The sequence below is a fragment of the Microtus ochrogaster genome, chromosome 4 (assembly GCF_000317375.1).
Source record: "Microtus ochrogaster isolate Prairie Vole_2 chromosome 4, MicOch1.0, whole genome shotgun sequence".
In the NCBI taxonomy this organism is placed as follows: domain Eukaryota; kingdom Metazoa; phylum Chordata; class Mammalia; order Rodentia; family Cricetidae; genus Microtus; species Microtus ochrogaster.
The window spans coordinates 18,250,580-18,263,124 of record NC_022011.1 but is presented as its reverse complement, the minus strand read 5'-3'; the positions used below and the strand labels follow the sequence as shown (position 1 = coordinate 18,263,124).

The following is a 12,545-nucleotide window of genomic DNA, read 5'->3' as shown; positions in this document are numbered from 1 at the left end:
AGCCCACCACAGGTGACAACAGCCACACCTGCACCCAGCAGCTCTCCACATGTGACACCAGTCACACCTGTATCCAGCAGCCCACCACAGGTAACACCTGCCACACCCATATCAAACAGGTCACCATGGCCTGAATCCACTATTCCTGCTGGAAGATCTTTGGCAGACACCACTTCAAGCCCAAAGGGAGATTCTCACTCAGAAGTTCTCTCCACTCGCCCTCAAACGTCATTTCCAAGTACAGCCTATTGGGTAAGTCTGGGAAACAGAAGGCAACTGGGTAGCTTCATGATCCTGGAAGGCACTTGCAGGCCTGGGGATGTAGCTCAGTGGCAAAACATTGGTCTAGCATGAAAAGAGCCCATGTGCCCTTCTCTTATGTCATCTCCAGAGTCATGATTTTTAATCACGTTTTTAATGGCCACCCTGTTACCTCCCAGGAGAACTGTATACTAAAAGCAAAAATGAAACAAGTCTAACCAGCGGGTTAAGTGTCCATTGCCCATTGCAGCACTTGAGGGCTCATTCCTCTGTAGGACTCACATATCCACAGTGTGTGGTGTGTGTGTGTGTGTGTGCGTGCACACGCAACCGTGTGAAGAACTTCTGCTAGCCACCCGCTGTATCAGAGGTGCTAGAGAAAAGGCAAAGCCACTGAGACAAGGTGACTGACAAGGATTCCATTCCCCACATTTGCATTTAAAATGTCCCACCCAGTTTACACGCAGCCTGACACTTTACTGCTAACACGTCCCTCTTGCTCTGACCTGCTTCACGCGGTGTTGGCAGCTAGATGCTCCCTCTTCTCCCAGCACTGTCTCCCACTGGGGCAGGACCAGCCTGCGAGAGCTTAAACCAAAAACGGGGTTTGGTTCCTTCCCTTAAACAAAGAGAAGTCAGAAATGTAAACCGAATATCCAGAAGTGTTTACAGATAAACTACCAGAACTGTTAAGAGAATTTAGCAAGGTTGCCCAAGTCCAGATATGCGTTAAAACTAAGTGTTCATCAGTGGAGAAAATTAAATACAGCCAAGTGAGGAAACAGATACCAGTAATTCCAGTGCTCAGGAGGCTGAGACTGGAGGATTGCAGGATTAAGTTCAGCCTGGCCTACATGAATGTTAAGGTGTACCATGATGCGGCCCATCTGGGTTCTAAAATACCACACGAGGTATGTGTCCCCACAGCTGCCGGTAGCTAGGATAGCATCCAGGAAGCCTAACCTCACTGGGTCCTGGGGTGGCAGCTACAGCTCACCCATACATACCTTCATCCGTTCCTGTTTGTACCTCAGTTGTCAAAGCCATGATGCAGTTCTAAAAGCGACCTCTCCCACAAAGTCAGGTATGGCCTATTAATGTGCCCCACGAGGATGGTGTGCTGGCCGGTCTTGTGTCAACTCGACACAAGCTAGAGTCATCTGAAAGGAGAAAACCTCATTTGAGAAAATGCCTCCATAAAGATCCGTCGTAAGGCATTTTCTGAGTCAGTGACTGATGAAGGAGGCCCTAGCCCATTGTGAGTGGGGCCGCCCGTGGGCTGGTGGTCCTGGGTTCTATAAGAAAACAGGCAGAGGAAGCCATGGGAGCAAGCCAGGAAGCAGCACCCCTCCACAGCCTCTGCATCAGCTCCTGCCTCCACACTCCTGCCCTGTTTGAGTTCTGATCCTCCCTACCTAACCCAGCATCTACAGAGCGCAGTAGGGCCTTGGTAAGCGTCTCTTGACAATGTGTGTGATAAGCAGAATGTACTTCAGAACCGAAACAAGCAGTTGAGTTTACATGGAAATCGGTAGCAGTTGACTTCAAGCACAGCCTTGTAAGCTAGGGCCTTGGTCTGTTTGCTCCGTTTGTCCAGGGAAACGTTCGGTACCTCACCTCCTGCTAAAACAGTACTCTGAAGGTTTCCCCCTTTGGAACATGAACTCTTCCCCAGTGTGGAAGCTTGAACTCAGGACCTTGTTCTTGCTAGAAAAGCTCTCTATGAACTCTTTCCTGTGATCTCACCAGCAACCTCATCTGCCTTTATATTCATTCTATAAAATTCTTATTCATCTTCTTTCATGTATGAAGGAAGTGAAAATCAATTCCACCCCACTTGCTTCTGAAAGTAACAGCCCTTTTGGAGCCTGTGATTCATGGAATTTAGAAGGTCAGCTTTGTAGGAGGTCAGCTTTGTTGTGGCCATTAACTTAGTATACTAAACTCCAAATGCATGATAAATCTGTATTAAGTAATCTTAACAAAATATTATCTTTTTTTTTTTTTGGTTTTTCAAGACAGGGTTTCTCTGTGTAACTTTGGAGCCTGTCCTGGAACTCACTCCATAGACCAGGCTGACCTTGAACTCACAGAGTTCCACCTGCCTCTTCCTCCTGAGTGCTGGGATTAAAGTTGTGCACCCCCACTGCCCAGCACAAAATATTATCTTTTAATTTTTTACATTTATTTAGTTGTGTATATGGAACTGGGGATGTTCACATGCTACATTACTCACATGGAGGTCAGAGAACAACTTGGAGGAATCAGTCTGTCCATCCACCATGTGGGTTCCAGGGATCAAACAGGGGTCCTTCAGTCTTAGCGGTAAGTGCCATTGCCTACTGAGCATCTCTCCAGCCTGACAAAATCTTTCCTTCCCAACAGAAGTTGGTCCCAGAAATACCTGCTTTTCAAGCACACAGTGAACTCCAGAAAGCTTATGACATCCTCCAGAGAGTGAGAAACTCCCCTCTGACATCTCCTACACCAGCTCAGGTATTCACAAACGGGGAGGCAGCAGGAAGGGAAGGAAGGAGGTGGAGACTGTGCCATCTGCAGAACTGGGCGTCACAAAAGTACTTGGTGGAGACGGAGCTGAGTATCAGCAAGTACAATTGCGCCATGAAGTCTGAAATGAACGCATTGACTGGCGATGGTATTCTCAGAGTACTGATTGGGGTACTTCATTTTAATTCGTTTGTTAGGAGAAATCATGCGGCTGAGATAGATATGCCGCTTGCCATAGATACAACATCTTGGGACAGGCAGCACAATCGGAATGCTCCCGACCTTGCAGTTTTCTGCATCCATGCTTGCTGACATCACTTCCTCATAATTGGTCAGGCTGCTTCTTATGCATAAAAAGGTGGAAGCATAAGAAACTCAACTTTCTCTTTTCTATGTTTTTTACACTTGTAAATACATGACAATAAGCGTTTTGGTTGTTTGGTTGTTTGGTTTAGTTCTTTGGTTTGTTTTTACTTTTTCAATTTTGAAATAGAGTCTCAGGTATCCCAGGTTTGTCTCAAACCTGATATGTAGCCTAAGATAGCCTTAAACTGTTGATCCTCCTGCCTCTACCACCCCAGTTCCCATATAACAGAGATGCACCCCCACCCAGTTTATGAGGTGCTGAGGCTCAAGCCTAGGGCTTCACACGTTCTAAAAAACACTTTACCAAGTGAGCCACATCACTGTTCTGTCTGAATTTTTCAATTACAGAAGCAATACATTCTTTGGAAGAAAATGAAAACAGAGCAAAGGCAATCATGAGGAAACAACCCCCAGACACCCATTTGCCCTTGCAAATCTCTTTAGCAAAATGTGACCATTGTTCCCTTTGCCCTCGATATATATGATGCTTCCTAAGTCACAAGCAGATATGAACCCTTCCCCTTTATTCCTTCTCAGAATAGCTTTCTGCCTTCATCCATCTTGTTTGCTCTTCACCTTGATTTATTGATCTTGGTATTAGAGGCTTTTATTACTTTTTTAAAGTGTTTTTTATTGATTTTTATTGAGCCCTACATTTTTCTCTGCTACCCTCCCTACCCCTTCCCTCCCCTTCAACCCTCCCCCAAGGTCCCCATGCTCCCAATTTACTTAGAAGATCTTGTCTTTTTCTACTTCCCATGTAGATTAGATCTATGTATGTCTCTCTTAGGGTCCTCACTGATGTCTAGGTTCTCTGGGATTGTGGTTTGTAGGCTGGCTTTCTTTGCTTTATGTTTAAAAACCACCTATGAGTGAGTACATGTGATAATTGTCTTTCTGGGTCTGGGTTACCTCAGTCAAAATGATGTTTTCTAGCTCCATTCATTTTCCTGCAAAATTCAAGCTGTTGTTTTTTTTTCTACTGTGTAGTACTCCGTTGTGTAAATGTACCACATTTTCCTTATCCATTCTTCAGTTGAGGGGCATTTAGGTTGTTTCCAGTTCTGGCTATGACAAACAAAGCTGCTATGAACATAGTTGAGCACATGTCCTTGTGGCACAATTGAGCATCCTTTGGATATATACCCAAAAGTGGTATTACTGGGTCTTGAGAAAGGTTGTTTCCTAATTTTCTGAGAAATCGCCACACTGATATCCAGAGGGGCTGTATAAGTTTGCACTCCCACAAGCAATGCAGGAGTGTTCCCTTTACCCCACAACCTCTCCAGCATAAGTTGTCATCCGTGTTTTTGATCTTGGCCATTCTTACAGGTGTAAGATAGAATCTCAGAGTTGTTTTGATTTGCATTTCTCTGACGAATAAGGATGCTGAGCATTTCCTTAAGTGTCTTTCAGCCATTTTAGATTCCTCTGTGGGGAGTTCTCTGTTTAGGTCTGTACTCCATTTTTTATTGGATTATTTGTTCTTTTGATGACCAATTTCTTGAGTTCTTTGTATATTTTGGAGATCAGACCTCTGTCTGATGTGGGGTTAGTGGAGATCTTTTCCCATTCTGTAGGCTGCCATTTTGTCTTGTTGACCATGTCCTTTGCTTTATAGAAACTTTTTAGTTTCAGGATGTCCCATTTATTGGTTGTTTCTCTCAGTGTCTGTGCTGTTGGGGTTATATTTAGGAAGTGGTCTCCAGTGCCAATGCGTTCAAGTATATTTCCCACTTTCTCTTCTATAAGGTTCATTGTGGCTGGCTTTATGCTGAGGTCTTTGATCCATTTAGACTTGAGTTTTGTGCATGGTGATAGATATGGATCTATTTTCATTCTTCTACATGTTAATATCCAGTTATGCCAGCACCATTCGTTAAATATGCTTTCTTTTTTTTCCATTTGATATTTTTTGCTTCTTTGTCAAAAATCAGGTGTTCAAGGTATGTGGATTAATATCTGGGTCTTCAATTTGGATCCATTGGTCCTCCTGTCTGTTCTTATGCCAATATAAGGCTGTTTTCAGTACTGTAGCTCTGTAGTAGGGCTTTTATTATTAAGAGTAACTATTGTAGTTGATTGGTTTTCATTCTTTGGCTCTTTGCTCTTTGGCGGCCCACCACTTAGCTCCCACACAGGCGAATTTTTTCTTACTTATGAATGCCCGGTCTTTGCTTTGCTTGTTTCTAGCCAGTTTTTCTTACATTATCCCGTCTATCTTTTGTCTCCAGGCTTTTATCTTTCTCTATCTTTACTTCTTACTCCATGACTGGCTATGTTGCTGAGTGGCTGGCCCCTGATGTCCTCTCTCCTTTTCTTGTTTCCCTATCTCTCTCCCAGATTTCTCCTTCTATTTGTCCTCTCTGCCTGCTAGCCCCACCTATCCTTCCTCCTGCCTTGCTATTGGCTGTTCAGCACTTTATTAGACTATTAGGTGTATTAGACAGGCAAAGTAACACAGCTTCACAGAGTTAAATAAAGACAACATAAAAGAATGCAACCCATCTTTGCATCATTAAACAAATACTCCACAGCATAAACAAAGGTAATGCATCTTAAAATAATATTCCACAGCAAACTGTTGTTAACCATACTTCAAATATTTTGTGCCAGTGTCTTATTTTTAAATTTTGGAATGTGTTTGATTTTTTGTTTGTTTCTTTGTTTGCTTGTTTTGAGACAGGGTTTCTCTGTATAGTCCTAGCTGTCCTGGAACTCACTCTGTAGACCAGGCTGTCCTCAAACTCACAGAGATCCACTTGCCTCTGCCTCCTGAGTGCTGGGATTAAAGATGTGCTCCACCACTGCCCAACTGATGCCTTTGATTTTTACAGACGCTTTTAATAAATATAGCTTTGAAAGGAAATAGCGTCTCAAAATAAAAATAATAGCACCTGTGTGGTTATCCAGTAACCATCCAGTCAAACTTGCCTACCATTTCCTTTTGGTAGTTAGTTGACTGGTCTTACTATGCCACCTGAGATGGCTTTAAACTTACTTTCAATCCCCCTGTCTCTGCCTCCTGGGTGCTAGGATTAATAGCATGCACCACCGCATTTGGCAGGCTAGCCTTTCTTACTCCTGCATAAAAGAGAAATGGTGTTTTCTCTTGTGTTTAGAACTGTTTTTTAGGTATCTGGAAACTTGATGCGGCCGTCCGTGCCTTCACACAGAGCCCTCCTACTCAGCATTTGGCCAGGCATTGCTCTTTTCCCAAGCACTCCTCTTTTAGTTAATTCTGTTCACTTAAACAGCTTAACACTCCAAGTTCCTTAGGATAACATTAAGTACAATCCTCCCCCATAGGTGGTATGGAATCGTATATTTTTCTTGCCCGCCAAATGGTGATGTTTCTTCTGATAAAATACCTTTGAACTATATAATGTCAATAATGGATATTGATGCAGAGCTGTGGAATATCTCAGTTGGTAAAGTACCTGTACGCAAGCTTGAGACCCTGAATACACATCTGCAGCACCTACGTAAAAGCCAGATGTGGCCCTGCATGTCTGGAAACCTACTAATGGAGAGGTGGAAACAGACAGATCCCTAGAGTTTGCTGACAGCTAAGCTAGCCGGTTGGTAAGACCTCCATTCAATGAGAGACCCTGTCTCAAAAAACATGGTGGAGAGCAACTGACAAAGACACGTGACATCAATATGGTCTCCAGATGCACATTCACCCATGTGAATATGTGCACGCAACATACATACATCTATACATATACGAAGAAAAGGAGAGAGGAGGGGGAGAGAGAGAATATTGAGCTGCTTGTAAGAAGGCAAGAATAAATTTAAAACAGTCACGAGTTACACGCATCTCCTTTCTGACGTCCCTAGGTCAGCGTGGCCAATTTGCTCATCGACCTGAGTGAGCAGTTGCTGATGATGATCCCGTTTCAGAACAACAGCAGTAGGAACTTCAAAACTCCCACAAGCCCCTTGCAGCCTCTCGGAAGCACAATAACAACCACAGAAGGAAGTCAGCAGGTTCTTCTGCCAGACACCGAGCAGGTGAGGGTGCTGCATGCAGGTGGCCCACTCTGCCAGGAGCTTTGACCTTAGCAGCCAGCCACATAGCCTCTCCCCAGTCTCCAGAAGAGACTCTACTAAAGAAACTACTGAGTCTTCTCGGGTCTCTTTTTCCACCCCACCAGTGCAGAGGCTACACTATGTTCACTTCATAATCAAGTGAAACAGACTTAGTAATTCATATTATAAACCCTCCATGAGACAGCCAACACCCTTAGCCCTTAGGAAAATGCAAGCTAGAACTAAGAAGCTGAATATAGTATTATCCCAGCACTAGGGAGCCTGAGATGGGGGGGGATAGCAAGTTCAAGGCCAGCCTGGAATGCATAACAAGACCTTGTTGGAAGGTGAGGGAATAGGAAGGAAGGAAAGGAGAAAGGAAGGGAGGGAGGGAGGGAGGAAGGGAGGGAAGGAAGGAAGGAAGGAAGGAAGGAAGGAAGGAAGGAAGGAAGGAAGGAAGGAAGGAAGGAAGGAAGGAAGGAAGGAAGGAAGGAAGGAAGGAAAAGAGCAATAACAATTTACACCAAAAACTATGGGTAAGCCAGGTATGGTGACACATGTCTGTGATTACAGCACTCAAGAGGTCGTGAGGTTATATTATATATTAAGGTTATCCTTGGCAGCACACTGAGTTTGAGGCCAGCCTGAGTCTCTTAAATCAACGTCAGAGAGAAATGATGGTCAGTAATAAGTATTAGCAAGGATGCTGATAAATCGTAATTGTTGTAAATTGTTGTATTGGGAGACAAAGCAGCAGCCCCTCAAAGTGTTAGAAACAGGTCTGGCTGCATCTCCTAGCAATTCTGGTCTTTCGGTTTATATATAGGAGAGAATTGAAAAAGCTGATCCACATAAAGACGTGTTCAAAAGAGGGTTTTTCAAAGAAAAAGAGTACAAAGTGGAAACAGTTCCACTGTGTGTGATCTGAGGGATGGGTAAAATACATACAGCTTGTTCACACATGGACACACGATACAGCATGGGGAACCCTCAGGAGCACCATGCCCAGGCCAGGCCATCTATTGTAATAGACGGGAAATGTCCAGAAGCTTCAGGTCTGTGGAAGCCTGAGTGGGCCAAGTTATTTCGAGGGGATGAATTTAAAAGCCAGATTGTGGTATCAGTACATATGGAGATGTAAACTCATATACTCCGAGTGGGTGAGCTCTACCACATTTGGGAATTTGATCTCAATGGAGCTGGTTTTAAATACTCATCATGTTGCTGAGGCTGCAGTTCAGCTGGTAAGGTGCTTGCTTTCCTGCAAGAAGCCCCGTGCTCCATCCGCAGCACCCCAGAGACTGAGCGTACACAGCATTTGGGATTGAGGCGGGAGGATTCGAAACACTAAGTGATCTTTGGCTACAGAGTTCGTTCAAGGTCAGCCTGGGATACAGGACACCTTGTCATTCCACCCCACAAAGAGCACCTAACGTCAGAACATTGATGGAAACTCATATCAGGGGCAGGAACAGAAGTTCCTCACAGGGCTGATTAACCGGTTAGAACTTCCGTGATCATGGGGAGTTTGGAATGGTACAAGTTCAGAACCAAGTTATCTTGGGCCATCATTCGCCGTCTTAATAACCATTTGTTGTCGGTATGTGATCTGGCCTCTGTGTGATCATTGGGTAAATCCTTTGAAATGTCCAAACAGACACCTAGCTCCCAGTAACTGAAAACCTTAGAATGCTATCAGACAGCAGCTGAGGCCTATAGAATAGAGTCCCCCAATCTCTTTAACCCACCTACCTAATGATTCCACCAATGTATTCGAAAACTCCTTCATTTAAGACTTTGTTCTGTCACTATAAAAACTTCACCCAACTGTCACCACGATGGGACATGGAATTTGGGTGACCTGAATTTGAGTCCAGGACCTTGGTCACTCAACCCAGGATGAACTCTCTTATCTGCTTTGAGGTAAGAGCTGTTTCTTTCATCAATATAACATTATTTAAACATTATTGTTTATATAAACATACATATTTCCTTGGCTGGCCCTCTTGGGTGATGCGAAGTTGTTAGTGATACTCTAAACACTTCTATGAGATTCCAAAGTCCACATCTGTGCTGTTCCCTTTCTTAACAGCACTATCAAAATCCCTGTTCCCCTTGTAAACCTATCAGAACCACTTCAGTGACAGCCGCAGGTCACAAGGACTCTCACTCTAACTGCAGGTTGAGGACATGCTGGAGATGTCCTTGATGGCCCTGGGGGAGATCCACAAAGCATTTTCCCAACAGAGCCTGCCTCTGGAGTCGGCAGTGACCTTGACCTCTCCTGTGGCTACCGTGGTGTTGAGCAGGTTAGCAGGCTGGAGAACTGGGGAAGTTTCATTTTGGTTTTGACTTTTAGACGGCATCCAGGAACTGACTGTCATTTCAATTCTTGCAGCCACAATGTAACATCTTTGCCCCTGAGCACTTATACTCTGGGTGGCCCCGCACCCTTGAGGCTAGGTTTTCCATCCGCAGAAGCACTGAAAGAACTCTTGAATAAATACACAGGAGTGAACCTTCAAGTGAGTATGAACTTGGACATGGGAATGAAGATGGTATATGATGGCTGTGTGGGAATGTAGGGGGAGAGAACACACACCAGCTGAGCCACATAAAGAAACTGTGGGCATGGGCTGGAGAGATGGCTCAGTGGTTAAGAGCACTGGCTGCTCTTCCAGAGGTCATGAGTTCAATTCCCAGCAACCACATGGTGGCTCACAACCACCTGTAATGAGATCTGGTGCCCTCTTCTAGCGCTTGGGCATACATGGAGGCAGAGTGTTGTATACACAAGAAAGAAACAAACAAAGAAAGAAAGAAAGAAAGAAAGAAAGAAAGAAAGAAAGAAAGAAAGAAAGAAAGAAAGAAACAAACTGTGGGCACTAATTTATATTTCATACTGAGAAGAGAAAGGTCTCTTTAAAATGTCCCAGGAGAGGTTGGGAGACGGCTCAGTAGGTAAGAACATGTGCTCTGTCAATAAGAGAACCAGTTTGAAACTCCAGCACCCATATGAATGGGTGGATGGCTGTGTGTGCCTGTAACCTCAGCTTGCAGTGCAGAGACTGGCAATTTATGAGAGTTCATTGACTAGCCAACCTAGACAAAAACACAAGCTTCTGCTTCAGTGAGAATCCCAGGCAGAGAACAGTAAAGGAAGATTCCCAGGGTCCTGCTCTGGCCTCTCCATGCCTGCTCATTGCCATAAACTCTCGCATGCAGACTCTCGTATGTAACACACACACACACACACACACACACACACACCTAGTATATAGATAGGTTTGACGGCAGATGCCTGTTTTCCTAGCACTTGAGAGGCAGCAGCAGGAGGATTGTGGTGAATTCAGGGTTCAGGGATCACCTGGGCTATGTTGCAAGTCTCAAAAATATAGAAATTCAGTAAGAGAGTTTGGGAGTATTAAATATGTAGATTTAACTAAGTTTTTGTTTTGTGGTTTGAATTGATCTCAACTACTGACAAAGCTGGGATTATCTGAATCATAACTGATTCAGTGTTAAAAAAAAAATCACACCAACAGTATCCGAGTTTAAAATACTTGCTTCCTACTACAAACAAGCAGATGCATGAAAAAGATGGTGAGGCTCCTAAATGCAGTGCTCTCTTTCATTGTTTCTCATCAGTGTTACAATGTTTAATGCCCCTTCTTTACCTAACACATTGTTTCTCATCAGTGTTACAATGTTTAACGCCCCTTCTTTACCTAACACATTGTTTCTCATCAGTGTTACAATGTTTAACGCCCCTTCTTTACCTAACACATTGTTTCTCATCAGTGTTACAATGTTTAATGCCCCTTCTTTACCTAACACATTGTTGGGGAATCCCAGCATTTAATTTAGAGTTACTACCTTGTAATCTGTTGGAGGGGTCTCCTGGAAGAACAATTTGGCAACGGGAGGAACTGGAATTTGCTTCCTCGGCAGGTAACAGGACTGGCTTTCAACCCTTTTGAGACTTCGGATGACAGGAATATTGTTGGAAGTATTGGAAATGTGCTATTGAGCTCTGATTACCAATCGCTCCACGTCCATGATTTAATAGAAGATATCGAGGTAATAGTTTCTTGATGGAAACAGGACATCCTGGGAAAGAGAATGGAAAGATGCAACAATTTTGCATTTTAGGCTCATGTCAGAGCTAAGAAGACGTGCTGCCTTTAATCCCAGCACTATCTCTATGGGTTCAACGCCATCTAGAATACAGAGGGAGTTTTCTATGCCAGGAAGGCTACCCAGTGCTGCAGGACAATGCTCTCATACACTGAAAAGATTTGTCACTTGTATTAGTTTAATAAAATTCTGATTGGCCAGAAGCCAGGCAGGAAGTATAGGCAGACCACCAAACTAAGAGAATTCTGGGAAGAGGAAAGGCTCAGTCTGCAGTCACCTGCCAGATGCAGAGGAAGCAAGACAAGAATGCCTCACTGATAAAAGATACCAAGCCATGTGGCTAAACATAGACAGGAATTATGGGTTAGTTTAAGTTGTGAGAGCTTGTTGATAATAAGCCTGAGTTAACGGGTCAAGCAGTTTATAGTTAATATAAGCCTCTCTGTGTTTCTTTGAGACTGAATGGTTGTGGGATGGGGTGGGACAGAAACCTCTCTACAACACAGTGAGACCCTGTTTTTATTTTTTTTTTAAAAAGGGATTCATATCAGGGCCAGTATTTTGTTGCATATCTCAGGAAGCTTCATGAAGAGATAGACCTTGCTCGGTCCTAGGAGAAGCCATTTGAAACTATATACCCTTCACTAATTCCTGGCATTGGGTCCTAAGACCCAACGGAGAAAGCTTCGGAAGTTCCTTACCTCATCACTATAAGGAATACAGAAAGGCCCATCTTAACCAGGAGGCTCTCTTTCTAGATTGTGCTCTGGAGAAATGCCAGCATGAAGATCCAGCCCACCAACCTCAACACAAGTACAGACTGTTTCACAATCACAGTGAATATCACTTCTGTGGAGAAAACACTTATTGTAACCATCGAACCCGAAAGTCCTCTTCTAATGACACTCTACCTGGGCTTCCAGGACAAACAGAACCACACTCACTTCTACCACAACACCAGCCTTCCGAGGGACCAGGTGTGGCAGAAAGGTATTGGCCATCAGATATCTGAAAGTTAATTGGTGATATGTTTTTCTTATTTTTAACTTGTGATTGTGAGGTAATTATAGGTTCACCTGCAGCTATGAGATGAGGCAGCATGCATGTTTTTTTAACCAATCCTCCTAATGGTTGAGCTACAAGTTCACAACCAGGAAGTGACCTTGACCCAATGCACTGTCAATATATATATATATATATATGTGTGTGTGTGTGTGTGTGTGTGTGTGTGTGTGTGT

General features: G+C 43.9%; 1 protein-coding gene across 1 annotated transcript in view; it reads left to right on the top strand.

Moving 5' to 3' along the window:
• Positions 1 to 12,545, top strand: part of Pkd1l3 (polycystin 1 like 3, transient receptor potential channel interacting) — a 61,266-nt gene that overhangs the window by 18,977 nt on the left and 29,744 nt on the right. Inside the window, exons 5-11 of the mRNA XM_013354452.2 lie at positions 13 to 252; positions 2,647 to 2,757; positions 6,979 to 7,152; positions 9,352 to 9,479; positions 9,569 to 9,695; positions 11,122 to 11,250; positions 12,066 to 12,297. Of these exons, the coding sequence (XP_013209906.1) occupies positions 13 to 252; positions 2,647 to 2,757; positions 6,979 to 7,152; positions 9,352 to 9,479; positions 9,569 to 9,695; positions 11,122 to 11,250; positions 12,066 to 12,297 (1,141 nt within the window). The remainder of the gene's footprint in view (positions 1 to 12; positions 253 to 2,646; positions 2,758 to 6,978; positions 7,153 to 9,351; positions 9,480 to 9,568; positions 9,696 to 11,121; positions 11,251 to 12,065; positions 12,298 to 12,545) is intronic.